Source organism: Prionailurus viverrinus, chromosome C2 (genome assembly GCF_022837055.1).
Source record: "Prionailurus viverrinus isolate Anna chromosome C2, UM_Priviv_1.0, whole genome shotgun sequence".
Taxonomy (NCBI): domain Eukaryota; kingdom Metazoa; phylum Chordata; class Mammalia; order Carnivora; family Felidae; genus Prionailurus; species Prionailurus viverrinus.
The window spans coordinates 38,466,144-38,492,080 of NC_062569.1; the positions used below are offsets into that span (position 1 = coordinate 38,466,144).

A 25,937-nucleotide genomic window follows, 5' to 3' on the forward strand; every position below is an offset into this window, starting at 1 on the left:
TGCACAGAATTATAATAAAGACAAATAATTATCATAACAAGCCCGTAGAGCTCCTTATGGGTTCCAGAGCATTTTTACAAGTTGTACCTTTGAATAAAATTTGATAGCAGTACTTTTGATCTGCCATTTCCCCACAATTTGAAATGTATTTATGTAATAATTTCAAGTTTATTGCCTTGATTTTCTAATTTCCAAGGAGAGGGCCAGATTCTGTGCCCCTAAGGAGAAAAAATTCTGGATTTTGAGGAAGGAGCATAATACAATTGAAGGTCAATAGGAAATTTTTCCAAATTTACATTTTAAAATGTACATCATTAATTCTTAGCTTCCACATAGAAACTACTTTATACAAATCTTCTCACCATCCCCATGCCGTGATGAATTCATAAATATTCTCTAGAAGGTATAGTCAGAAAATACATGCTTAGGGAAGAAAAAATGAAGGAAAGAGCTAGTCAAGGATGGATAAAACTGTTACGGTGACATGTAGACAAAGATAAACTACCAGATGGGCTACACTCATGGTTTAGCTACAAAGAAAGGGCTTGTTCAAATAGCCTTTCTGTATAGGACATCCAAGTTAATCCGGGGGAAAATAAATTATTTGGTTCAGATAAATATAATATTGCAGTGGTTTAAAAATATATACCCATAAATTCTTTGGCACTTTTTCCTTTAAAAGATGGAGATTGATTTCCCTTCCTACTCAATGTGGATTGTACTTAGTGACTCATTTTTAATCATTAGAATGGAGCAGAAGTGATGGTGTGCCATATCTAAGACTAGGTCATAAAAAGACATTGTGGCTTCCTCCTTGCTATCTGGTGTTAGACCATGTGAGGGAAGTCAGGGGCCATATTGTGAGGACACTCAAGTAGCTCTATGGAGGGAGAGATACATGTGGTAAGGAAATGAGTCTTCTTGATGATAGTCAGCAGTAAACTGGTGGCCTTCTGCCATCATGGAAGTAGATCCCCCAGCCCCAGTGAAGCCTGCAGATGACTGTAGTTCTAGCTGACATTCTGATTGCAACTTCATGAGAGACCTCAAGTTAGAAACATTCAGCTAAGTTGCTTTCAAATTCCTGACCCATAGAAACTGTGAGATAATAAATATTTGCTGTTTTAAGCCACTAATTTTTGGGATAATTTGTTATGCATCAATAGAAAGCTAATACAACTATATACTAGAATCATCAGTTCCCAGCGTAAAAGGCATTGGAGTGGGAATTGGGAAGAGATAATAAGATGATACGTCACAACTCTGTAGTTTACAAAGTGCATTCACAAAGGTAACATATTTGGGGTATAGAAGATATATTTCCCCCTTAAGACTATATCAAAACTTATCCTAGATCTAGTATACCATGTTAGGGATTTAGGACTGAATATAAGGCATAAAATGATGGACCAATTTACAGGCAGGAGGAGATTCACATCATTTCACTATACTTCATAGTATTCTTAACTAATGCCTGATTTATATCGCAATTTAGTTGGTGTGCTCTTTTATATGCATGTACACACACACACACACACACACACACACTTACATCCATGTACACACATCATAATGGAAAATGCACCTTGGAGTATCTTACTCATAATGTCCCCTAGTGATGGTGTCCCAAACCACAAACACCAAAGCAAAGATAAGAGTCTCATATTGAGACTTGTGATTGGAATATATAGTATTATATATTTGAAAATAAAACAAAACAATGTATTCCCTTATAAACCTACTTCTAAAATATGTAATGGCTGAAAATCATAAAATAACTGGTTTCATAAGAATATGTTAGAATTTTGGTATTAGATGACAGGCAGCAAAAGCCTGTGATTCTCAAGAGAAGGACAACGGATGAGGTGAGCCTATATTCTCCTGGACCCTGCCTGCAGGCCCTATTCCCATTGCAGTGCAAGAAGGTAGAGTCCACGCTGAGAACAGTCCAAGCAGAGAGCTGCCATCTCACTGAATCAAGGAACTAGGGACTAGAGTTTGGGTGTTGCTGAAGTGTCTGGAATTTGTTGTTGTGGTGGTAGTCTTGGGAAAGTTCTTTTAATTCTTTGAATTTCAATTTCGTAATTTATAAACTAGGGGTAGTAACAGGTGTTTTGATTGGCCACGGTAAAGGAAAGTGGGTATACACATGGCACCTAATATATAAAAAGTGCTCACTAAATGGTAGTTGCCATCTTCTTCCACTTCCTCTTTCTCATTATCATTCCTGCTTTCTAGAATATGCAATGATTAAATGTATAGGTATGAGAAATATATGGAATTTAGTCCTATGCAGTAAAAATTAGTTGGAGGAAATACACTTTTGGATGTATAAAACAAAAGTAATTATAACCCAAATAAAGTCAGTATTACCAAGGGAAAACCTAGGATATTTGCTGTGAAAAATCCCTTTTATTTTTCTCAAAATTCTACTAGTTACAATGCAACATAAAAACCCCTCATCTGGGTCAGGTCAATTTTATAGAGCTTAGTATTCTATTTCTGAAATATTTGTGGAGGTATAGTATGGAATTTATATTCTTATGAGGTCAATTCCAACAGTATAGGAGCAAGTTTGGAAAAATGTTAATTGTTAAATCTGGGGTGTGTGTGTGTGTGTGTGTGTGTGTGTGTGTATACATACATGGAAATATTTATTCTGTTTTCTATAAGTTTCTTAGGACATTTGAAAATATTCACAGGGAAAAATTAATTTTTTCATATATACTTTTCATATATATATGAATATTTATTCTGTTTCCTATATGTTAATTAGGATATTAGATTTGAGAATTCACAGGGAAAAATTAATTTTTATTTAAAGATGAGATGATACCAGCATCTGCTAATTAATCTCTTCTCCTCTTGAACCTACTTATATTTCCAGCCCTTGCAACTCTAGATGACCATGAGAAATAAGTATCAATTGCAGAAGAACAAATCCTTTTATTCTTCCTCAAATGAGCGCTTTCAGATTTTAGGGGTATTCCAGGTTATGGTTTTCTGGGAATTGGCAAACAAGACTTCATTCACCTTACTCACACTCTTCATATTTTTATAGATACTTTATTGTATTCCTTCTTAGTGCTAATCTTTCTGCAGGAGAAATAGTAATCCTTTTAATCTCCCTCTGCTAAGTTATTGAAGTTGCCCTTCTCTGGACCTTTCTCAGCTCTGCTCTGACTTTCTTGAGCTGCAGTGACCAGAACTGATCCACACAGGTTACACAGAAGCATAAGTGACAACCAAAACCAGAATTTCAATGAAGAAACTATGGGAACAAAAAAAAAAAAATTGGAAGTGAGCATTAAGAGAGCACATAGAGAAGCACAGTGTTAAAAAAAAATAAAAATTATGTTAGAAAAGATGAAAATTAACCTCATTGTAATAGTTGGAAGAGTACAGATGGGAGAAAAATGAGTTCTTAAAAAGGGTTGATTCCATTACTTCCAAGCTCCAAACCTTTAAGGGTTTTCCCTCCATCACACGTAGAATAAAACCACACTTATCACCTTGGCCAATGATTTGGCTGCTCTCTGTTTCTCCCAGTTCATGTCCGTCTCTCCTAACTTGTTCACCAATTCACAGCCACACTGGCCTTCCTGTTACTCATGGAGCACACCATAACCCATTGTGACTCTACAGCTTTCATCCTTGCGGTACCCTTTTTCTGGGCTGTTTTTTCTCCAGATCCCACACGCCTCACTTCTGCACATCATTCAGACCTCTGATAAAATGTCACTTCCTTAGAAAGGTCTACCCTGGGGCATCTGGGTGGCTCAATTGGTTAGGTGTCCGACTTCTGCTCAGGTCATGATCTCATGGCTTGTGAGTTCGAGCCCTGTGTTGGCCTCTGTGCTCAGAGCCTGGAGCCTGCTTTGGATTCTCTATCTCCGTCTTTCTCGGCCCCTCCCTCGCTTGTGCTCTCTCTGTCTCTCTCAAAAAGAAATAAACATTAAAAAAAAATAAAATAAAAACAAAGGCCCGCCCTGATGAGGCAATAGCCTCTCCTCCATTGTTCACCATCCTCTTATCTGCTGTACTCACATCATTTACCTTTTTTCTCATCAGCATCGTCCATTAGAACAAAAGCTCTGTGAGTGAAAACTTTGAACTGGTAACTGCTGCATCCTCTTCACATGTAGAGTAGTCTCTGACATGGTGGATTGTATGGATGAATGAATGAATGCATGAAAGCATACCATTTCAGAGTGGAAGTTCTGGAACCAGATTGTCCAGATTAACATTCCATCTCTTCTTGCTATGTACCCTTGGACCAGCTATTTAACTTATTTGTATAGAGTTTCCTCATTTGTAATATGGGGATAACAATGGTATCTGCTCATAGGGATAGGGTTATCTTGGAAATTGAATTAATACAGACAAGGTGCTTAGAAGTGTTAACAATAGTCTGTACTCAACAAATGTTAGAATGATTATGAGAAAAATGGCAAAAAGGGAAAAAGAAGCAACAGTGGTGAGCCTTCTTGGGCAGCAGGAATTTCTATTAATATATTAAGGCAAGTGTGATGCTCCAGTGATTCTCAACTTCTGTGCAGTGCTGTGTTTTCAAAAACTCAGCATCAATTACAAGGAAAACCTCTTATGGTGGGAGTAGGGGAGGGGGTGGGAGTCTCAGAGTTCTTTTGTTTTTGCTTTTAAATTTAAGAGACATAAAATTCACAACTGTACTATCTCCCATTTCTCAAAGAAGCACATTTGCATAGAGTACATATTTAAACTTTAATACCTGTATGTAGAACATGCTTTCTAAAGCTTTTGGGTCTGGTACAAGCAAAAGTATAATACCATTCACACTCTAAAGCTGTTGCAAGGCAAAAAGGAAAATCGTGACATTGCTGGTTAGTGACAGAAGTTTGCATTTCCCAAAGGCTGTTTTACTGTCCACCAAATGAGAAAGAAGAAGTTCCTTAAAAAATATAATAACGTGTGTTTGTTACTGATTTTGAGAGTATACAATCAGTAATTGCCATAACTGTAAAATTTTTAGCTTTTGGTAAAAATAGTCTTCCTCTTTTTCTTCTATTTTTAGAAGTTGACTGGTGCGAAAATCATCTTATTTGTTAACACAAGCCCAATTGAATACATGCAAACCAAGTGGAAACATGCAATCCTCCTAAGAATGAGGGTTTATGCTCTTCAGTCCTCCAGAGCAACAGATGCTGATAATAAGCAAAGAGATGTCAGGCAAAATGAGGGCAAAGAGGTTCTTGACACATGGTTTGGAAAGTACCAAAAAAAACACCAAAAGCAAAAACAAAAAAAACTGTCCAGGTCAGTTGGCAGCGGCATGGACACTGGTTTTTGTTTGTTTGTTTGTTTGTTTTTTTTGTTTGTTTTTTTAATTTCTAGCTCAATGCCACTGTTTCCTATATTTGACACGGAAGATAAGAATTATTCCAAGGTTTGGAGAAAATCTCTTTCTGAAATGTAGCTACCTTGGTAGTCAAATATTATTATGAATAGGAACACTTCCAGGACACTTAAAATTATTTGAAGGAGCAGAAGGTCAGTAGGAACCATGTAATTTATAATAAGATAAGTTAGCTAACATTTGTACAGCTCTTTATGTGTCCTGTACAGGAAGCCCCGAGTGAGAAATATCTTTCAAAACGGTGGCCTGCGAAGTTTTGTACTGCTTGAGGAGAGAGTACACTTTTTCCCTCTAATGATAATAATTTAGTATATTAGTGATTATTTTTTCCTCTTTCCCCGCCTTGGCTACCAAAGCTCACTTGTGGCTTGACTAAGCAAGTATATAGGACCTTATGATCTGCTTATTCTTGATTCTCTTTATCCCTCTGGTTTTGACTTTCTGCTATTAGTAATATTATTTATTGAATTTTAAAATTCTCTTAAAATATTTTACTATTATTTTATTCTATGGGTAAGCTGCCACAAATCCTTCATAAGATGAGATGGGTTTAACTAAATTAAGTTTCGTAGTTTTCATAAATATAATTTCACTTGATCGTTATACCAATCTGGAGAAGTAGACATTATTATCAACCACATTTGACACATAGGGAAACTGAGACTCAAAGAGGCAAAACAACTGTTGGAGATTCAAATACAATGCAGTTTTCACTGGACCTAGTTGCCCTATCTCATGTCTCTAACAACAACAACAACAACAACAACAACTACTACTACTTTCTACTGGTTTAAGTATCTTCAGGTAGGAGTTATTACTGAATTAACGATGGTGTGAATGAGCTAAAATAAAATGTTTAAATTGTAAAAGGAAGGAGTTAGGCTCCCAGGTAATCTTCCTAATAATTATATGTGATTTCAAAATATTAGGCAGCTAGAGAAAGATGAAGAATTTCCTTTGATGAATTTTCTTATTCTATCTCTTTTAAAGAAAAAGATAGAAGAGAAAGATAGAATTTAGATAAAAGTTTTGCTTGAAGGTAGGAGGATGGATTAGTTGACCTATATGAGATGAAAATGCTTTTCAAAAATCAGCCACCATGGCACCTTACTAACTACTCATTACAGCCCATGAGTATAAGGAGATGGGCTTTATTCTCCCTTCTCAGGTCACCAAGCTGGCCCTAATCCCAGTGTGCTGGCACACCTGCTGTGCTCACTCCTGCAGTGAGGTGTGTTTCCTGGGCTATGGAGTCTGAGAAAACAGCACCAGCCTGGCCTTGAAACACATGTACAAAAAAAAAATTGAAAGTACAATAAGCCAGGATCATCACCAACTTAATTTTCCAGGCCTTTTTATAGAGCGCAGGATCCTTCCTTCTTTATGTCTATGTAAACCAGGAAAGTAGCAACATTTTGCCCAGGAGCACTAACCAGCTGTGCCTCACTGATGGCATTATAGAAAAAAAAAATCACAAAATAAAAGAGATGGATCCTCTTTAAATCCAGGTATGATCATAACACGAGTCATTAAGCAACATCACTTATTTATATTATACTACTGTGTCTATCTGCTTACAATTTCAACAAAAGGTGCAATTCCTACACAACTGTTTTAAGTACTGAATTAGAAATGGCTAATGCAAAATTGCCAATGGCAGATTCTACTGCGATGTCAGGTTCAAGTTCAGAGTTTGGGGAATACATTTCCTGTACTTGAGGGAACAGCACATTATTTTGAACAAATTTCCCTAAGGATTTTCAGGTCTCTGCAGAGAATGGTTGTGTGGTTAAGTTAGGAATGGATCACCTAGACAGTTTTGCTGTGCTTTTGCAAATTGTCAATGTTTCAATATTTCTATACACGTAGACCTGATTAATGAGAAGCTGTGCAGGAGAAACAGGTCCATTTGGGCATGTGTGCCCAACATGCATTGGACATGCACTGAATAAATTTCACTGAGATTACCTAGCTAGCAAGTCCCTGGGCAGAGGATTTGAACTCCAGGCTACCTCATTCCAAGAACCATGCTCTTGCTTCTATACTGTAGAGTTTCCAGCTTCTTGTTGCCACAGAGAGGGTGCAAGTGCATTCTAGTTCTAAGCATTCTAAAGGTTATACAAAGGTTATCGATACCCTGTATTCCCAGGTATTTTATAGACATTGGATGTGTTTTATCCGTGGAGGCAGTGCCCTTTAGGTTGAGCCCCTTGGCCACATGCTGGACAAGCATGGAAGATTCCATGGAACAGAACATTTTATATTTCTATACTCTATGAATTGGCCTCTTTGACTTACCTGGTGTGAGGTGGGCTCCTTCAGATCTTCATCCAGATCCACACCAACTCTGTTAAAGAAATGAGAAAACTGGTAAGAGCCTTGCTGCAGATGAGACGCAACAGTTTTGTGTGGCAGATCACTGGAACCAAATATGATACAGATCAAAGGAAAGGTTTGGCAGAAAACCATCCTACCTCTCCCTGAATCAAAAGAACCTCAAATGCACTCATGTCAAAATGAGAACTTGTACAGCTGGGCCTCAGCACAGCTAGTGAGATTGAGCACCAACTCCTATTCCTCACTGCTGTCTCTCAATAACAGTAGGAGCCTGAGAATGTCCACAGCCCTGAAAATAGAGATCCTGGAGGAAAGGCCACCTGCTATCCCTGCAGGACTCATTGACCAAACTGCTCCCGGAGTGTGGGGGCTGGGTTGGAGCAGGCTCCTGGAGACAGAAAAGAACAGGCCTTTGTCCAGATGCTCACCAAAGCTGCCAGTAGAGAGGATTCAGGGTTCTGGGGCCTGAGGCTTAAACAATTTGACGTGGGGGCCTCTTTTTAAAAGAGCCTGTAATACGGTGTATCTGGGTGGCTCAGTCGGTTGAGCGTCTGATTTCGGCTCAGGTCAAGATCTCATGGTTTGTGGGTTCGAGCCCCATGATGGGCTCTGTGCTGACAGCTTGGAGCCTAGAGCCTACTTTGGATTCTGTGTCTCCCCTTCTCTCTGCCCCTCCCCTGCTCATGCTCTTTCTGTCTCTCAAAATAGATAAACAGTAAAAAAAGAAAAAAGAAAAAAATTAATACAAAAATATGACCACAAAATTAGGTATGGAAATGACTTTTGGGAAAGAAAAAGTAAATTACAAAACGTTTCATGATTTAAAAATCTGGCAAATGCAACAGACGTTTCAAAATCCATAAAATAATTAATACTCGAATTAACTGCCTAACACACTTTTAAAATAACTTTTTCCTCTGTAAGTTTTGCCTCCATACTTTGATACTTTCTTTATACGGCAATGATTTTGTACAAGAGAGAATAGGAAGATAAGGTAGCCTTTCCTCTAACAAGATCGATCGAAATTATTGATAATTGGGAGGCACTAAAGCATGCCTGCTTACAGACATGCCAGCTGTGTGCAGTGCTGCTACATATTAATGCCCTGAAAACACAAGATTTCTGGTAAATTTCATTTTGTGCAATTCCCATAAACAAAGCACAGTGGGCTTGTCAGTGTATATACTGCGTCATCGAATATATTCCTGAATTCTGTTTTGATGGGGGCACCAATGAGAACGGAATCCTCCACTTGGAATTTTACACATCTCATGATTGGAAGAATTTTCCACAGACTAGCTTCAGGCTCAGGACATTTCAAGCCTTGTTTTTCTACAACTGCCCACAGACTTCTGAAGCCTGGTGCTGTAGGACATATTCAACTTTGATTCAGCCTTGTGGCACTATTCTTATAAGCCATTCCTGCACTGGGATGGCCAGCCATGACTTGCCCATGCACAGAAGTGACTGCAGACCACACAAACATATCCTACTAAATATAAACTAAATGCATTCCCAACTCAGCTTCCCCTGAGTCGGATCCCCCAAATGCCCACTCCAGGGCCAATAGACCAGAGGAGAGGTATGACTGAGGGGAAACTGTAGTGGAAAGAGTCATCAAACCCCACTGTGGTTAAAATATATTCCTTTTGCAAATCTTGCAAAAACATAGGACCATGGGAACACAATGCTGGGTTTCTTCCCAGGGCCTCAAAAGGGCCAGAGCAGTTGAGGGTCCTGGAGTTTGAACTTCCTCTGCTCCAGAGTGGGCCTCTGTCTGTCTGGAGGCAGGCTGGGAAGACTAGGGGAGGACTAGGGGGAGCAGCTCAGGGCCTCAGACATCCCACCCAAGCTCCACCAGCACCTGTCCTGTGAATGCCTCAATTCCTAGAGCTTTGAGGTCTTCCCTTTTAACTCCTACCCCTGAAAACACTTCTTTAGCCCCCTTGCCATTCTGTTCTCCAGGTGGAGGAGGGGAAAGCAGGGTGAGGAGCCAGCAGCTGGCAGGTGTGCTGTCCAGTGAAAGGAAAGCAGCACAGAGATAGCTTATTTAAAATACTTCTGATGCTTCAAAAAATCACTGTCTTCTGGCAATGAATAGCCTCTTCTTTCTAAACCAGGGAGCAAAATGGGTAGCTATTTATTGTATGTGGAACTGAGAAGAGCCTCTGGTAGGGACTAACCTTTGATTTTCTTAGAGTAGAAAGATCTCTTTTATCTATTTGAAGTCAGATGGAGAGAAGGAATGAGAAAAGAGGGAATGAGAAAGGAGGGAGGGAAAGGGGTCAGGGAGGAGAGACAAGTAGGGATGAGGAAAGAAGAGAGGGAGAGTCACCCTGTGGCCTAATGGGTAAGGCATTGGCTTCCCAAAGAAAGAAGGGAGGAAGGAGGCAGTGCATGGGGAGGGAGGCAGGGGGAGAGAAGTCCTGGGGAGGAGAGGAGCAGGAGAAGGGGCAAGGAGGGTGGAAGGCTAGGAGAGGTGAGAGACAGGGAGGAAATGAGGAAGGGGTAGGGAGAAAGAGTGAAGGGGGAGCTAGGGCCTGGCCTTCCAAGGTGGGTCCAGACAGTGACGCTGTGGTGCAGATGGCCTGGGTCCAACCTCTGTGAACAGTGAGGGACAGGTGTGGAGACACCCTGGCCCCCCGCCTCATGATGCCAGGCCACATTCAAAGCTCTGATGGCTCTGAGCTCTCTGGCTGATGCTGAGGACCCCTAGGAGGCTTTATTTCTGGGTAAGCCTAGATCCCCCTTCTCCCTGTCCCCCTCCTCAATGGACTACCTGGCACCTATCTAGGCTATGAATTGAACTGGGGGTCCCAAAGTTCCCATTGCCGCATCTATTTAGGGCCTTTTCCTGGTTCCCTGTCTAGAAAACTCAAGAGGACAGAAATCGAATTTCACAAGAAACCCAATAAGGTTTCTTGTTTGAGGCAGTACTAAGGTTTTCCATGAAAACTTAAGTTTTCCTTTCCAGCAGCAATCAAAGCAGACGTTTCTAGTTTCAATTATTCCAGCAGCCAGATGGAGCTGAGGAATGATGGCAGCAGATTAAGTTCTTTGGTTTTATGTGAGACTCAGTGAGAAGCATCTCAGAGGCCTGAGAAATGCTGTTCTACTAGGAGCAAGAACAATGCTTCCTCCCTCCTCCCATTTCATGGAAGGCCAAAGTCTGCCCCTGGGGCCAGGCCTGTGGCCCTTCTTGGCCTTCAGCAGACTAAACATCTCCTGTGGCTTGAGGAAAGAGAAACTCTATATAAGTTCTTTCTTCCCTCTTGGGGCAGCTGTGGCCCTGTCCTCAGAGAGTGTGCAGTTTGGCAGGTTTAATTAGAAAAATCTAAAACATTTACTGTAATTTATGTGTTATGAAGGGAAGTCACATAAGAACAATATCTTCCTCTCTTGATTTTACCTCATTTGATAAAAACCCTGCTAAAATACATTACCTGGCTCCCTGCCTCCTTAAACAGAATGTGATGGGGATACTTGGATCTTTCCTGGAAGTCCCAGCACCACCACCGGCCCCATAAAGTGTAATACTCGCTGTGTTATAATGATTTCCAAGCACTATATGAACCTCTTTATGCCCACATTAAATGGTCTCTGGCTACTATTCTTTCTCTTTTAAAAATTCTTATATCTGCCAGTTAGATTGCCTAGATTCCCTGTCTGCAACAATATATTAGCAGATGGTCTCTGTGCTCTCTTCTACCTTTTAATTTAGTACGGGACTGATTGCTTGATAGTCAAATTTAATACATTTTTTCAAGTTTACAACACACAGATATGCACACATACACAACAAAACAATAAAACTGAAATGTTATAGAAGCGATTACAGTAAAACACAGTTGTTCCCTGCCCCACTCTCTGCCCTACTTCCACAGACCAAGTCCCCATTGCCTCTGAGGGCAATTTTCTACCTTTTCTCTACTGAGATAAATATACTGATATCAGCACGTGTGGCACGTTCACACAGCATCCCCAGGGTTACGCAAACATGCCAGCTGCATCTGTGTCTCTTACTCTCTTGTTCAAGAGAGCAAGTCAGAGTGTCAAAGTGACATTCTGCTAGGGTTAACTTTGAATCCACTCACTTTCAGGTATAAAAGATCATTTACACACTATGGGTTTGAGAAACTAATAGAAAGAAGACACCATGGCACACAGCTTGTAGTGGTATGTGTTTTTATAGCAGCTCCCCAGGTGAGAGATCACAGGTGTATGGCACGCATCTTTCCTGTGGTATCAAGCCCCCTTTCTGTTCATCTGATCCGGATACAGTGCCCCAGGGTTGGTAACCGGACCTGTCCTTATTTCTGAGCATTACCCAAAATGGTCCCTGAGCTGTGGCCCCACCAGATCTGCCAGTGCGTCTCCCATCGATTGAATCCCCTCCCTCTAAACTCCAGCGTGGCAACCACTGGGTACCTGTCATGCACTACCTCCTTTCCTGAACGTTCCACTACAGTCCCTAATCTTCTGATCACCACCATGAACCATCCATCTTGTTGCCCTACCTTGTTTCAGATTCCCCATCACTGTCTGCTTTCACTGACTTGGACTGTAAGTAGCTTTGTACCTCCAACTCTGATCTCTGCTCGCAGACTGAACCCTTTCTGTAGCACCTGTGATCATCTTGCTCTGGCTACTGCAACCCTAGCCCACCTTGTGTTCACCTGTCTGGTTCTACCTGCCAGTGCTCTTCATGATATATCAGCCCTAGCTGGAATCCCAGGACTCACAACTACCCTGTGGTTGCTGAGGTGTCACTGAAGCCCAGCTATTAAGAGCCTCTCACTGCTGTGTGACCTGCATCACTCACTGTGCTCTGGTTTCCTCATTACAATGGGGATAATAACAGAAGATACTCCCCAGACTTCTGGTGAGGATTCAATGAGAAAATATTTATAAAAGTGGTTAGCTTAGGACCTGGTACCTTAGGACCTGGTACCTGGTACCTGCTCTCAAGAGATGTTAGCAGCTATTGTCCATGTTATTGTTTTTATTATTATCAGTACTTAAAAAAAATCCCTGAGGCCAATGCTCACTGCCATGCTCACTGCTCACTAATTTCAAGATCAAACCTTCTAGTCTCCAGCTCTGCAATGGACAACCCTTGAATATATTAGAGTAATACCTACAGTTGAGCCACAGAGATTTCAGAGGAAAATATTATTTTCATTTAAGGGGGGGGGCAAACTTCCCAGATTGGAATTTGTTTCAAATTTACTGGTAGGCTGTTGGAGTCAGAGGTCAAAGAAGGAAAGGAAGGTGTCTGAAGAGCAATGAGAAGAGAGGGTATGGGTAGAGCCAAGCAGAAAGAGCAGAGAGAAACAAGGTGAGAAGGAAGCACAATGTGATTACAAAGATTAGGTACAGGTGGTGGATACCTAACTGTAAAGGTGCATGCAACTGTAGAAAAGGGAAGCCAAGGGTGGATGATGAACAACCACACAGCCCCTAAAACATTTATGAAAATACAGTATAGAAAAATAAAGAACCAATAAGAGATTAAAAAGCAACTAAAAAGACTGACTGGTTAAAATTTTATACAATGTTTTGCATTCTTGATGTACCTTTTAATTTTAAGCAAGTTGAGTGCTGCCTCTATGGTATTCAAATGAAAATGAAAGTGAGCTTTGCACATATTCCCAGCTGTGCTCTCAAACATCTCACTCCGGGTTCCTCATTTACAATGAGCATCCAGCTCCATTTTCAGAGCAAAACACATCTCTGTACTACCATAATGCACTTCCCCTCCTATCGCGCCTCCATTCTTTGGCGAATTTTATTAGACATATTGAAATCTCAGGATGCTCCCATATCCAATCATGGTCCAAAAGAATGCTCCAAAGTTGGGTTTTTCTTGGAGGGGAAGCAAGGTGAGTAACTAACAAAAGGCTCACTTTTCCCATTAAAGTCAACAAAATCCATTCTGATCCTTATCACTTAGCACCTCCAGAAAGGCAGTGAAATATTACTAGGGCTTAGTCTTATTGTGTGAATCCCAATGGTCCTAGGTGCAATTTTGGTTCTTTTGAACCTCCTGCTGACAGGGGCTGGGTGGTGGGGGAGGAGATACGATTTTCTCTAAGAATTGTGTTTGATGACTAAGTGTAAAAAACAACATTTTCAGTAAGGGAAGAGTGACTGGGACAATGGAGGAGTCTTCAAGACACCCCCAGAGGTTTGGGGACTATTGTGTAGCTGGAAGAACATCACACAGGGGCCAAAATCTGGTACCACCCAGAATCACCACCCCCATCCTATATCACTTGAGTAAATATTAGTGGAGCTTGTGTATGACCCAAATTAATCTAATTAATCACTCATACATTTTATATTTGTTTTGGGGAAATAAGAAAATGAACTAAAGTAAATGAAAAAACTCACCTTGGTTCATTTTGCTATTTCAATGTGGCACAATAGTTAGGAGTTGGGAGTGTGGAGCCAGGCTATATGAGTTCAAATCTCATTTCTATCATTTACTAATTTATAACTTAGGGACAAATAACTTAACCCCTCTAAATCTCAGTTTTCTTCGTTATGAATGGAGATAAGTATATATCTACACTATGGACTAATATAAGGATAAAATGAGTTAATACATATAAAGTGTGTAAAATATTGACTGCTACCTACAAAGCTCTCATGAAACATTAGCTAATGTTCTTATTATTCTTGTTATTAATAGGAAAAAAATTGATGTATCCTACATTGAGTGATAAATATAATATAGGTTAGGGTTGAGAATGACCTATAAATGACATATGCTAGGATATAAGGGGGAATGACAGGATTCCTGCCATGAGCGGTCCAAGATCTAATAGGGAGACAGACACTGGAAACAAAGAGCTATGGTACAGTGAAATAAGCATTGTACACAGAGTTATTTGAACACAACAAATAGCCCAACCAAGACGGGATATAGAGAGGTTGGGTACATTTCACAGAGGAGTAGGGTATTGAAAAGTGAATGCTGTATAAGTGCCTGACACTAAGCTTTTTGACTGTAGTGTGAGTGACTGACATCAAGCTTTTGTTTACTGAGGCATCCATTTCAAAGTACATCCATCTTGAATAAACATACTGCCAGCTGTATGATACAGCTACTAGCTAAACAACCAGATAGGGAATTCAGCTGTCCCACTCATAAAATTTCCTCTTTCAGAAAAGCCCTGGGTAACCTAGATGACTGACCACTTGAGTGATCCCACTTCTGATTTCCCACACCCTAATTCCTGCTCTTTGCTTTACATTAGCCACTAAAGAGTGAACAAGTGAACACCTAGATACCCCACCCTTGGACCTTAATAAAGGCAGAGGTCCAGGTCCATGCCCTTTCTCTCTGTGTGCCCACAACCTTGCTGCATGGCCTCAAGCATGCCAAGTATATACTGTCCAGGACTCATGATAATAAATCTCATTCCTCAAAGTTCCCTGATGGTTTTTGCTGAAGTGTAGGCATCTTGTAATCATGATGAAAACCACAAGGGCTGGTCCAGCCACAACATTGGCCCTGGTGGAGAAAATGTCTGTGGGATCTTCTCTATGAGTAATACAGCCAGATGTGTGCCTCAGGCATTCCTAGCCCATAGCATCACTATCAATAGGCTTGGACCAACACAACAGAAAGGATAAGTTTAATGGTAAGTGAAAAGGAATTTGGGAGAGGGCACTCCAGGCTGAGGGCATAGCATGGACAAAGGCATAGAAGTTTAAAAGTACCAAGTAGGTTTGAGACATGGTAAATAGCACTGTATGGCTACACTACAAGCGTTACCTGTGATGAGGTGGGCAGGTGAGATCAGAAAGTAATTTCAGGACAATTAAAAAGGGCCTTGAATGCTATGCTAAGAAAGTGGTTTGTTGTTGTTGTTGTTTTTGCTTTTGTTTTTGTTTCCTATAGGCAGTAGAGGTTGAAATAGATTCATGTTCTAGAAAAATCACTAGTGGCAAAATTGTGATATTAAGAAACTGGAGGCATGAAGGTCATTTAGTAGTAGACTACTGAAATAGTCCACCCAAGAGTCCATTAGAGTTTAAAGGGAGAGAGTGTGGTGGAGAAGAGGTAGATTTGACAGATGTGTACTTGGAGGGGTGGTGGTAGCACATGAAAAACTGTGTAGTGAAGGAGAGGAAAGTATTGAAATGTTTCTGAGTTTCCTCTCAGGACACCAGAATTGTTTACCCCTAACGTTAACCACATTATGGGAGAAGTAGGAGAGGGAATTTTCCCTGAGGTGCATCCTGTTAGAAAGTTGAAACAAGCTCAGAGTCAGTAGGGCCTGAGCAGATATATTGTGAGTGAAGCAAGGTCAGCTCTATATATTGTTATCAGCTCAAAAAAAAAAAAAAAAATAGCCCCTCCCCTTTAAGAGTTTTGGCTGTTTGCTGTCTGAAGTGGAGGTTGAGACCAAACAGTAAAGTCCAAGGAATAAAGGAGGTATAACGGGTTTCAAGGTCAAGATCAGTGGACTAGGAATGTGAATGGAAGCTGGAAAAGGGTGTGTCACGTTCGGTATCTGCAGACAGTTTGGGCATCTTATTTACAGAGAGGCTGGTAGGAAAGAGGCTCAGGAGAGTAATTTATCATAACCTTGGAAAGAAGTGAACACTTTCTGAATGAAGTTTGTGGCAATAGATGTAGAAAATTTCGGTGTGGATTAATATGCACTACATGGGACAGTCCCATATGGGAGATGCCCAAATGTAGTCAATGCGGGCTCAGTATCAGGAAAAATAACAGCCCTTCACTCCTTGTTTGCTTTCAGACAAAGGATGAGGAATTATATCAGAGGTGTAATAGAGACTCTCTTGGCCAAAGACTGGGTAGAAGATTTTATACATCAGAAGACTGGTTTTAGAATACAAAGGTTAATGTGTACTGGGAGGCAACTGGAATTTCAAATTTGGGAAGTGACAAGATGACATATCTGCCAGTGAAGTGAAGGAAGAAAAGGAAGTTCCCCAGTTTGGGGACATGAAGCATGTGATATGATTGTGAACCCCTATTGAAGAGTAAGTTTCAAGCCTGGGGATGCTGCTGAGAGCAGAGCTTCCCCTCTGGGTTTCCACCAGTGCATGGACACTCTGTCATCTGTTGGTTCCCTGTATGTTCTCCTAGGTTGCACTTTCCCACACCTGGGACATGTCTGATTACCAAATTGAAAATGGCTAGATCAAGGGTTCACGTGCTGTCTTGGTGTCCAGAGGTTGTCCACATGACTTTTATTTTCTCCCAGAGATTATGGATGAGTCTTTATCAGGCTGACCAGAGTAAAGAAGGGTCTGGTCTCTCTTTAACTTTTTGCTGACACAGTTTACTGAAAATACTAGGGAACAGCTAACTAGAGGCATATAGCATAATCACCAGGAGTTAGATGCCCTGACTAGCTAGTTCCACCATTTACTCTGTGACTGTAGCCAAGAAGCTATGCCTCAGTTTCCTTTTCCATAAAATGGAATATGAATAGTAACTGTTCCAGGGTGCTTGTGAGAAAATGCACTCAAGGGGCTCAGCACAGGACTATAACTAGAAAGTACTCAGGAGCAGTAGCTGCTCTGTTGTCGAGGTAATTGTTGATGTTGTGGTCATTGCTACTTAGGCCCTCTGGATGAAGATGTAACTGAATAACTCCATCATCACAGTTATGTTTTACCTTTCCTCACCTGAGCTTAAAGTAGGTTTTCCTTGTGATTCGGGTTCCAGTGAAGGCTTATTTACAGTGTAAAGACAGATTAGAGTAGGTGTGCTCTGGATGTGTGGATGAGCTGTGGGGCCAGTGTTTGTAATGTCTGACAATTTAGAAATACATTTGGGAATATGTAAGTATGCTGGAAAAATTATGTTCTTTGAGAAATAAACACCAATAAACAAGTACATGTCACAGACACAAATGCAGATCTACGTCCTGTTCTTTAAGTTTGGCAAGACTTCCTCTGAGCTTGGAGTACTTAGTTCTGCCAAGATGTAAGCTAATTTCAGGCTACAGATAACAGTCAACCATAACCTGGATTGAGACTGAATTCTCAGACTAATTTCTTTTGACCTAAACCACAAGCACACTGACATCCTTTGGTGGGAAGACAGATACAATAGCTTATCAAGTCATCTGGACTTTCTGCCCTAAGGCTTCACTCACGGTGCCCTGCTTGGGCAATTAGGGATTTATCAGAGCCAAGGGCACATTCCCCAGAAGAGCTATCCTTTCAAGTGGATTAGCTTGTTTAAATTCTCATATGTTACCCGGTGGAGCATATTCTCGATGTCAAACTGAAGACTATGGGGAAAACAAGACATTTTATTACTGAATATGAGGTTGTTACAGGAGTCTGCTTTCTACGTTGGTATGAAACTAAAAGTGGTTGAAAATAAATCCCAGACTGTTAAGGGTCTGAATGAGAAGCAGAAAACTTAAAACCTAGAAACTGATGTGGTTTTGGAGTGATGGGGATTCGGAGCTGAGGGTCAAGAAAGAATTCTTGAGACATCTTTTGGTGCAAAAAAAGGTGATTTTATTAAAGCATGGGACAGGACCTGTGGGCAGGAAGAGCTGCTCCAGACTGTGAAGAGAGACTGATCATATACTTGGGAGCTGGGAATGGTAAAGTCAAAGGGAAGTTTCCAAAGGGACTTTCATATGCTAAAGAAGACTGAAGGATACTGGAGGCCTAGCTAGTCTCAAGCGGAAGGTTGTTTTTCCACCTAGCAAAGCATTAACATGAAGACAGTAGGAAGTTTTCCTGGAGAAATGTTATACTCAGCCAGCCTCAAGTATTTGTCAGTGGGCTGCAGGTTATAAGGAAATTTAATTTTATCTGCCATCTCCTTGTGCCTCTGTTGCCCACATCATAAACTGTTGTGGTTACTTCTCAAATGGCTCATATGACAGTATCAAAAGTGCATCTCCTTGTCTCACTCAACACCATTCCAAGCTATTAAGAACTCCAGGTGTTCCCTATCAAAATAACACCAGCATTCTTCACAGAGCTAGAACAAATAATCCTAAAATTTGTATGGAACCAGAAAAGACCCGGAATAGCCAAAGCAATCTTGAAAAAGAAAACCAAAGCAGGAGACATCACAATCCCAGACTTCAAGCTATACTACAAAGCTGTAATCATCAAGACAGTATGGTACTGGCACAAGAACAGACACTCAGTTCAATGGAACAGAATAGAGAACCCAGAAATGGACGCACGAATGTATGGCCAACTGATCTTTGACAAAGCAGGAAAGACTATCTAATGGAATAAAGACAGTCTTCTTCAGCAAGTAGTGCTGGGAAAACTAGACAGTGACATGCAGAAGAATGAACCTGGACTGCTTTCTTACACGAGACACAAAGATAAACTCAAAATGGATGAAAGACCTAAATGTAAGACAGGAAGCCATCAAAATCCTCGAGGAGAAAGCAGGCAAAAACCTCTTTGATCTTGGCCGCAGCAACTTCTTACTCAACATGTCTCCAGAGACAAGGGAAAAAAAAAGCAAAAATGAACTATTGGGACCTCATCAAAATAAAAAGCTTCTGCACAGCGAAGGAAACAATCAGCAAAACTAAAAGGCAACCGACAGAATGGGAGAAGATATTTGCAAATGACATATCAGACAAAGGGTTAGCATCCAAAATCTATAAAGAACTGATAAAACTCAATACCCAAAAAACAAATAACCCAGTGAAGAAATGGGCAACAGACATGCATAGACACCTCTCCAAAGAAGACCTCCAGATGGCCAACCGACACATGAGAAAATGCTCAACATCACTCATCATCAGGGAAATACAAATCAAAACCACAACGAGATACCACCTTACACCTGTCAGAATGGCTAACATTAACAACTCAGGCAACAACAGATGTTGGCCAGGATGTGGAGAAAGAGGATCTCTTTTGCATTGTTGGTGGCAATGCAAGCTGGTACAGCCGCTCTGGAAAACAGTAGGGAGGTTCCTCAAAAAACTAAAAATAGAACTACCCTATGACCCAGCAACTGCACTACTAGGCATTTATCCAAGGGATACAGGTGTGCTGTTTTGAAGGGACACATGCACCCCCATGTTTATAGCAGCACTATAAACAATAGCCAAAGTATGGAAAGAGCCCAAACGTCCATCGATGGATGAATGGATAATGAAGATGTGGTATATATGTACAATGGAGTATTACTCGGCAATGAAAAAGAATGAAATCTTGCCATTTGTAACTATGTGGATGGAACTGGAAGGCATTATGCTAAGTGAAATTAGTCAGAGAAAGACAAAAATCATATGACTTCACGCATATGAGGACTTTAAGAGACAAAACAGATGAACATAAGGGAAGGGAAACAAAAATAATATAAAAACAGGGTGGGAGACAAAACAGAAGAGACTCATACATATGGAGAACAAACTAAGGGTTACTGGAGGAGTTGTCGGAGGAGGGATGGGCTAAATGGGTAAGGGCACTAAGGAATCTACTCCTGAAATCATTGTTGAACTCTATGATAACTAATTTGGATGTAAATTTAAAAAAATAAAAAATTGAATTAAAAAAAAAAAAAGAACTCCAGGTGTAATGGTGGCCTGATCCCAGCTCTCCATTAAAGAGCGTCCCTGGTATGCAATGTTGATCTGAAGTGCTGTCACTTTTTTTTAATATGAAATTTATTGTCAAACTGGTTTCCATACAACACCCAGTGCTCATCCCAACAGGTGCCCTCCTCAATGCCCATCACCCACCCTCACCTCCCTCCCACCCCCCATCAATCCTCAGTTTATTCTCAGTTTGTTTTTTTTAATTTTTTTTTAACGTTTATTATTTTTGAGACAGAGAGACAGAGCATGAACGCGGGAGGGTCAGAGAGGGAGGGAGACACAGAATCCGAAACAGGTTCCAGGCTCTGAGCTGTCAGCACAGAGCCTGATGCGGGGCTCGAACCCACGGACCTCGAGATCGTGACCTGAGCCGAAGTCGGACGCCCAACCGACTGAGCCACCCAGGCGCCCCATCAGTTTTTAAGAGTCTCTTATGGTTTGGCTCTCTCCCTAAATTTTTTTTCCCCTTCCCCTCACCCATGGTCTTCTGTTAAGTTTCTCAGGATCCACATAAGAGTGAAAACATATGGTATCTAGTTTTTCACATGTCCTGGCTTCAGTGGGAAGGGGCCTGGATGGGAATGTGTTATCTGGATGCAAGGAAGGTATTCTCTCCATGAGACATCATCTACAAAAACCAAGAATGAACTTTGACAATGAAAGTAAACACATGGAATGTACACTTAAGGAAACATAAAATTCTCTATGCAATCATTCAGGAGCAAAGGCGACTCAGCCAAAGTGAATGATGACTAGGAGACATTTAGGTGGAATAATGTCCTGGAGGTAATCCTAAAAGGATAACAAAACTTTGCAAAACTTATGGATGTTTATCCACAGCACAAGTGATGAGAAAGGTACAATTCCAATACTTGGTTCTGAACTCTTCATCCCCAAATGACTTTACTTGTTAGTAGGGCAGGTAATCTACAAGTTGTTTTGAGAAGGCTACCTCCCCACATCATGACCTTCTATAATTTCTAATGCCTAAATTTCCTTAGCACTGGATAAAGCTCTTCATTCCCCATCGAAGATTAGACCTAAAGGCAAAAAACTTGGGAGATGTAATATTCAGGGTTGTATTCATACAAGGTGCAAGGGAGTAGATCAGATTTATTCCTGAGAACAGAAAGAGGTGAGAACAAAATCCCAATGGCAAAAGGGCACCAAGAGTTTGAGAGAAGGCACCATGGAGCATGGGAGTTAGGGAGGCAGAAGGTAAAAAGGCAGCTGGAGATGTAAAATTATAATAGTAGCAGCCAGCATGTATTGAATGCTTATGGAGTGTTATAATATGCAGTAGGTAATATTCATGTATTATCTACAGCATATGGAGGTTGGGAAGAAGATCTGAAGTTGTCAATGTAACACTATACATTTTAGTAATTAAAAATAAAAAAATATATTACCCATTTGTGTAAGTTAGTCATTAAAAAGCACTTGCAACTGGGTTCTGCAATAATTTTTTACCAGTAAGTCTGTTGCTTCTGGCTATCTATCACCAACATCCTACAGATGGTAGAGAATTATTAACCACGTATACTTAAAACATGAAAAAATAGCCAAAGAAGATTGTTTCACCAACACTAATAAATCATTAAAATAGAAATTGAAATAGCTTTGGGATAAATAATGGTTGCCCACACCATTACTTTAGCCCACATTTGGAAATAGATTGTGATCCATAACCTCTACAAACAACTGAAATCTTACTCTCCTTTGGGGTGCTTACTTATCACTTTGGAAGGCCATGTGATGGCCTTTGGAAGGTTAACATGTGATGCTGTTAACAGTTAGTGCCCAACTTTGTCATAGACACCTATTTACTTTTTAAATAAAAACATCTTTTGTTTATTCCAAGAAAAGTTAAACCAGAAACACCAGTCTTAATGTTGCATTATCTTGCTTTTACCTAAAAATGAATAAATATCTTATTTTTAAAAGGGAAATTGACAGGGAGAGATAATGGGTAAGCTAGGAAGCTGATATTGCATGACTCATCAAAAGAGAAGAAAATAATTTTAGTTTCTTGCTGAGAGGGATTAAAAAGTACATCACTAGAAAAATAATGTTCTTTTCTGACCAAACCAGCTGCTATTAACAATGAGGCTGAGGCACAGGCTTGCATTCAGGCCTGTGTTAAAATGAAATTAAATGTTTAAACTCTAAAAAGGAAAAGACTTCATGGTTACTGCTATGCATCGAAAAATTGCACTTTTATTTCACAATGAAAAGGTTAAAATCAGGGGTGTGAGGGAAGAATTAATGAAAGTGCCATTGGGAAGAAGTTGTCTTAGAGCAGATGAGAAAGAGGAAGACGAAAGGAATGGGTAAAGATCTGCTATAAAACTGGTTTTCAAATTACCATGAAGATTGCAGAAAGTGCACAGCATGGGAACAGAATTAGCATCAATTTGGCAGAAAATGAAATAATGAGAGTTAAGTGAATGCTCATGGCCAATGCAATATTCAGGCCTTTCCAGTCGATCATTCTGCAAGATCATGATAACAGCTTAAACAACTATTGCATATGAACTGATATTTTTCTTGACACCACACTCTCTAAGTCCTAAAAGTATGTATCAACTAGGATGGGTGAACTCTTTCATTAATTCCTTTCTTCCCTGACTTCTTTCATTCATTCATGAAATCATGGTTGAAGATATATCATGACCATTATTACATGCTAGATATTGTAATAGATATAAAAAAATGTGTTAAAGTGGATACATCCTCAAAGTACTTACACTGAATTTCATCGAATCAAAGGTGCCATCAATTATAAAGCACACTATTACTTTATGTGTTTCTAAGAAGAAACATGCTGCTAATTGTATTTCTGACACCATTGACTACAAGACACATCTTGACTTTAGATATGTTAAGACGTGAAAAAATGTACTGTTGGAATCAATGACACACCTGCACAAAATAATTTAAAAAATCCATCACTCAATAACAGTGCCAGACCATTAAGCACATCAGCCTCTGGGCATTCATGTATGAGTAGGATGTTATCTGCCCCTTCCTTGGAAAAGGCCCAAACAGGTATTTTTAAATCTTTTAACAAAATGTTTCTCTCTGCTTACAGATTAAAAGATAATACATTCCCGTTCTTAATTCTATGGCAAACAACTCCAAGTCTCTAGGTGAAATCAGAGCTGGGACTAGGTGACATGAGGCACCCTCTCTCCATGGGCTATGCAAGGGCTGACTGAGCATTTGTCTGATCCTGAGAGTGTAGATTTTGCATCTTAGGTACTATGTTTGCCTCACCCTCATCCTGACCTTGGGTGAAGTAACCTCACAATTGTTTAGATTGCCCACCTGCCCCCCACCCTGCATCTTTAGGAGTTGTAGAACTTTTTCCATTTGTTCCTCTAGATCTACTCTCCCTCCTTCACTACACTGTTCTGGGCTCCAAGATGCTCAGGGATGTGGATAGCATTTACTGCATTCTCTTGTCCTTCAAACTTTGGATTGGTTTGGGCAGAAGGGGAGCAATGGCAGGATATTGGAAGGAGGGAGGAGAACAAAGACAGGATATTTATTCCTCAGGCTACCTCTGTGCCAGGTCACCATGGTTGTCTGTGTCCCTCTCCCAAAGCTTCAGCTCCTAATTGGCAGCCTTTTTTATATGGCTACTCTCTATGGTTCTGGTCAATACTCCTTCCTGTCCTTTTCAGTATACAGTGGTAACTACCCTCCACAGATTCCAGCTCTGGAGTACTGCACTAACCCTTAATGGTTTCCTAAAACCAGCCTGTGTCTTTGTAAATGTTCCCTTTATGAATTTTCTTTAAATGACGCAGTTTGAATGTACTACTTGTTTCCTTCCCGTATATAGAAAATTTCACATCCATAAGCATGCAGCTACATGAAAGGTCTCACTTGAACTGGGAGCTTTTAAGTTTGACATTTCTTAAGAAACTCTTGAATATTATAAATTTAAACAGAGTTTTGTTTCTAGCCTTAAAGTTACAATGGTGGTTTTTAACTGTTTCTCTAGGGTGCCTGAATAGTCATGCCCAATTTGATATACACTGATCCAAAACCTAGGCAGGATCAGGTTTTCACAGGGAATTTATATATAAGTTGTGGCATCTGCCAGTTGCAGATGTGAGGAGTGCAGATCATGCCATAAGGCACAGTAGGACCTAAACAGGAGCACTGAAAATGTTCCAGAACAGAATCCACTTATTATACCCAATGGTGAATGTGCTTTATTAAATGTTCCAACTTAAACTACTGAATTCTGTAGAAATGTTAAGCACTCTCAGAAGTCTTTCTAGAAACTGAAATTGTACCCTTGTGAAGAGTGAGGTAGAGCTCTCTAGCTCAGACTGAGCAATCTGGATCCTGCTGACCTTCCTAATGGTGAGCTTGGTGAAAACAGTTCCCATCAGGCTCAGAATTACAAGCGTAAGGGACCTCAGATCATCTCGTCCTACCACATTAAAAAAATTGCTTTTTAACATTTTATTTATTTTTGAGAGAGAAAGAGACAGAGTACGAGCAGGGGAGAGGCAGAGAGGGACACAGAATCCACAAAGCAGGTTCCAGGCTCTGAGTTGTCAGCACAGAGTCTGATGCGGGGCTCGTGAACCACGAGATCATGACCTGAGCCGAAGTTGGACATTTAACCGACTGAGCCACCCAGGCGCCCCTCATCCTACCACATTTTAAAGATAAACATGCTAAGATCCACACAGAACACTTGGCAAAAGTTGTGAGGTAGTAAGTAACAGAAGCAAGGCTTTAACCAGTTTTTAAATTTAGGTTGTCTCCTTTCAACTTTGTATGCTGCCTACCTGAAATAAACAAATGAATAAGGATGAAGGAGAACATGAAACCTTTTTTAAACACTTCAGTGAGAATGAACTATTAGGAGAGGGAAAGATTAAAATGTGTAAATTAGTGGAAGAGACTTATGTCCCAAATGTCAGCATACAACAATACTGAGTGAATTTGAAATTTGAAAGACATATGGCTGTAGTGTGTTATGATGTGGTATTTCTCAAACTCTAATAATTCACGTAGCAAGTTTGTGATTTTTTATGTAATTGAAAACTATTTCTATCCTTATTTCTTCAATATTTTTCTTTAACTTTTCTTTCTTCTATTCTGCCAGTTTGCTTCATGTAATTTTGGGTCTTCTTGCTATGAACATGTGTTTATAATTGTTATACATTTCTGATGCACTGTCATAACATATTATCATTATAAAAGGGTCCTTAGTAACATGTATCTGTCCATGTAAATGTCACAGTCCATTTTGTCTGCTATTAGCATACTATTCTGCTTCTTCTACAGTTACTGTTTTCATGGTATATCTTTGCCTTTTAGCCTATTTGTTTCTTTGAATCTAGTTGTATCTTGTTTATTTTTGTATTTTTAAATCTAGTCTGATAATCTTTGCCTTTGATTAGATTGTTTAGTTGATTCACACTTAATGTTTCTATTAATATAGTCAGATTTACTTTTGCCATTTTACTAGTGGTTTTCTATATGTCTCATGTATTTTTTATTCCTCTGCTCTTCCTTTACTGCTTTCTTTCATATTAGATATTTTCTATGTTCTTTTTTAATTCCTCTAACGGCTTCCAAGTTATATTTTTTTA

At 40.1% G+C, this 25,937-nt stretch overlaps 1 protein-coding gene across 7 annotated transcripts in view; it reads right to left on the reverse strand.

The window, feature by feature from the left end:
• Nucleotides 1-25,937, reverse strand: part of SLC9A9 (solute carrier family 9 member A9) — a 687,543-nt gene that overhangs the window by 108,179 nt on the left and 553,427 nt on the right. For all 7 annotated transcript variants that reach the window (XR_007155680.1, XM_047875494.1, XM_047875495.1 and 4 more), the window contains one exon: nucleotides 7,694-7,742. Coding sequence is in view for 6 of the 7 variants with exons in the window: in XM_047875494.1 (XP_047731450.1) it covers nucleotides 7,694-7,742 (49 nt within the window). In the remaining variant the exon portion in view is untranslated. The remainder of the gene's footprint in view (nucleotides 1-7,693; nucleotides 7,743-25,937) is intronic.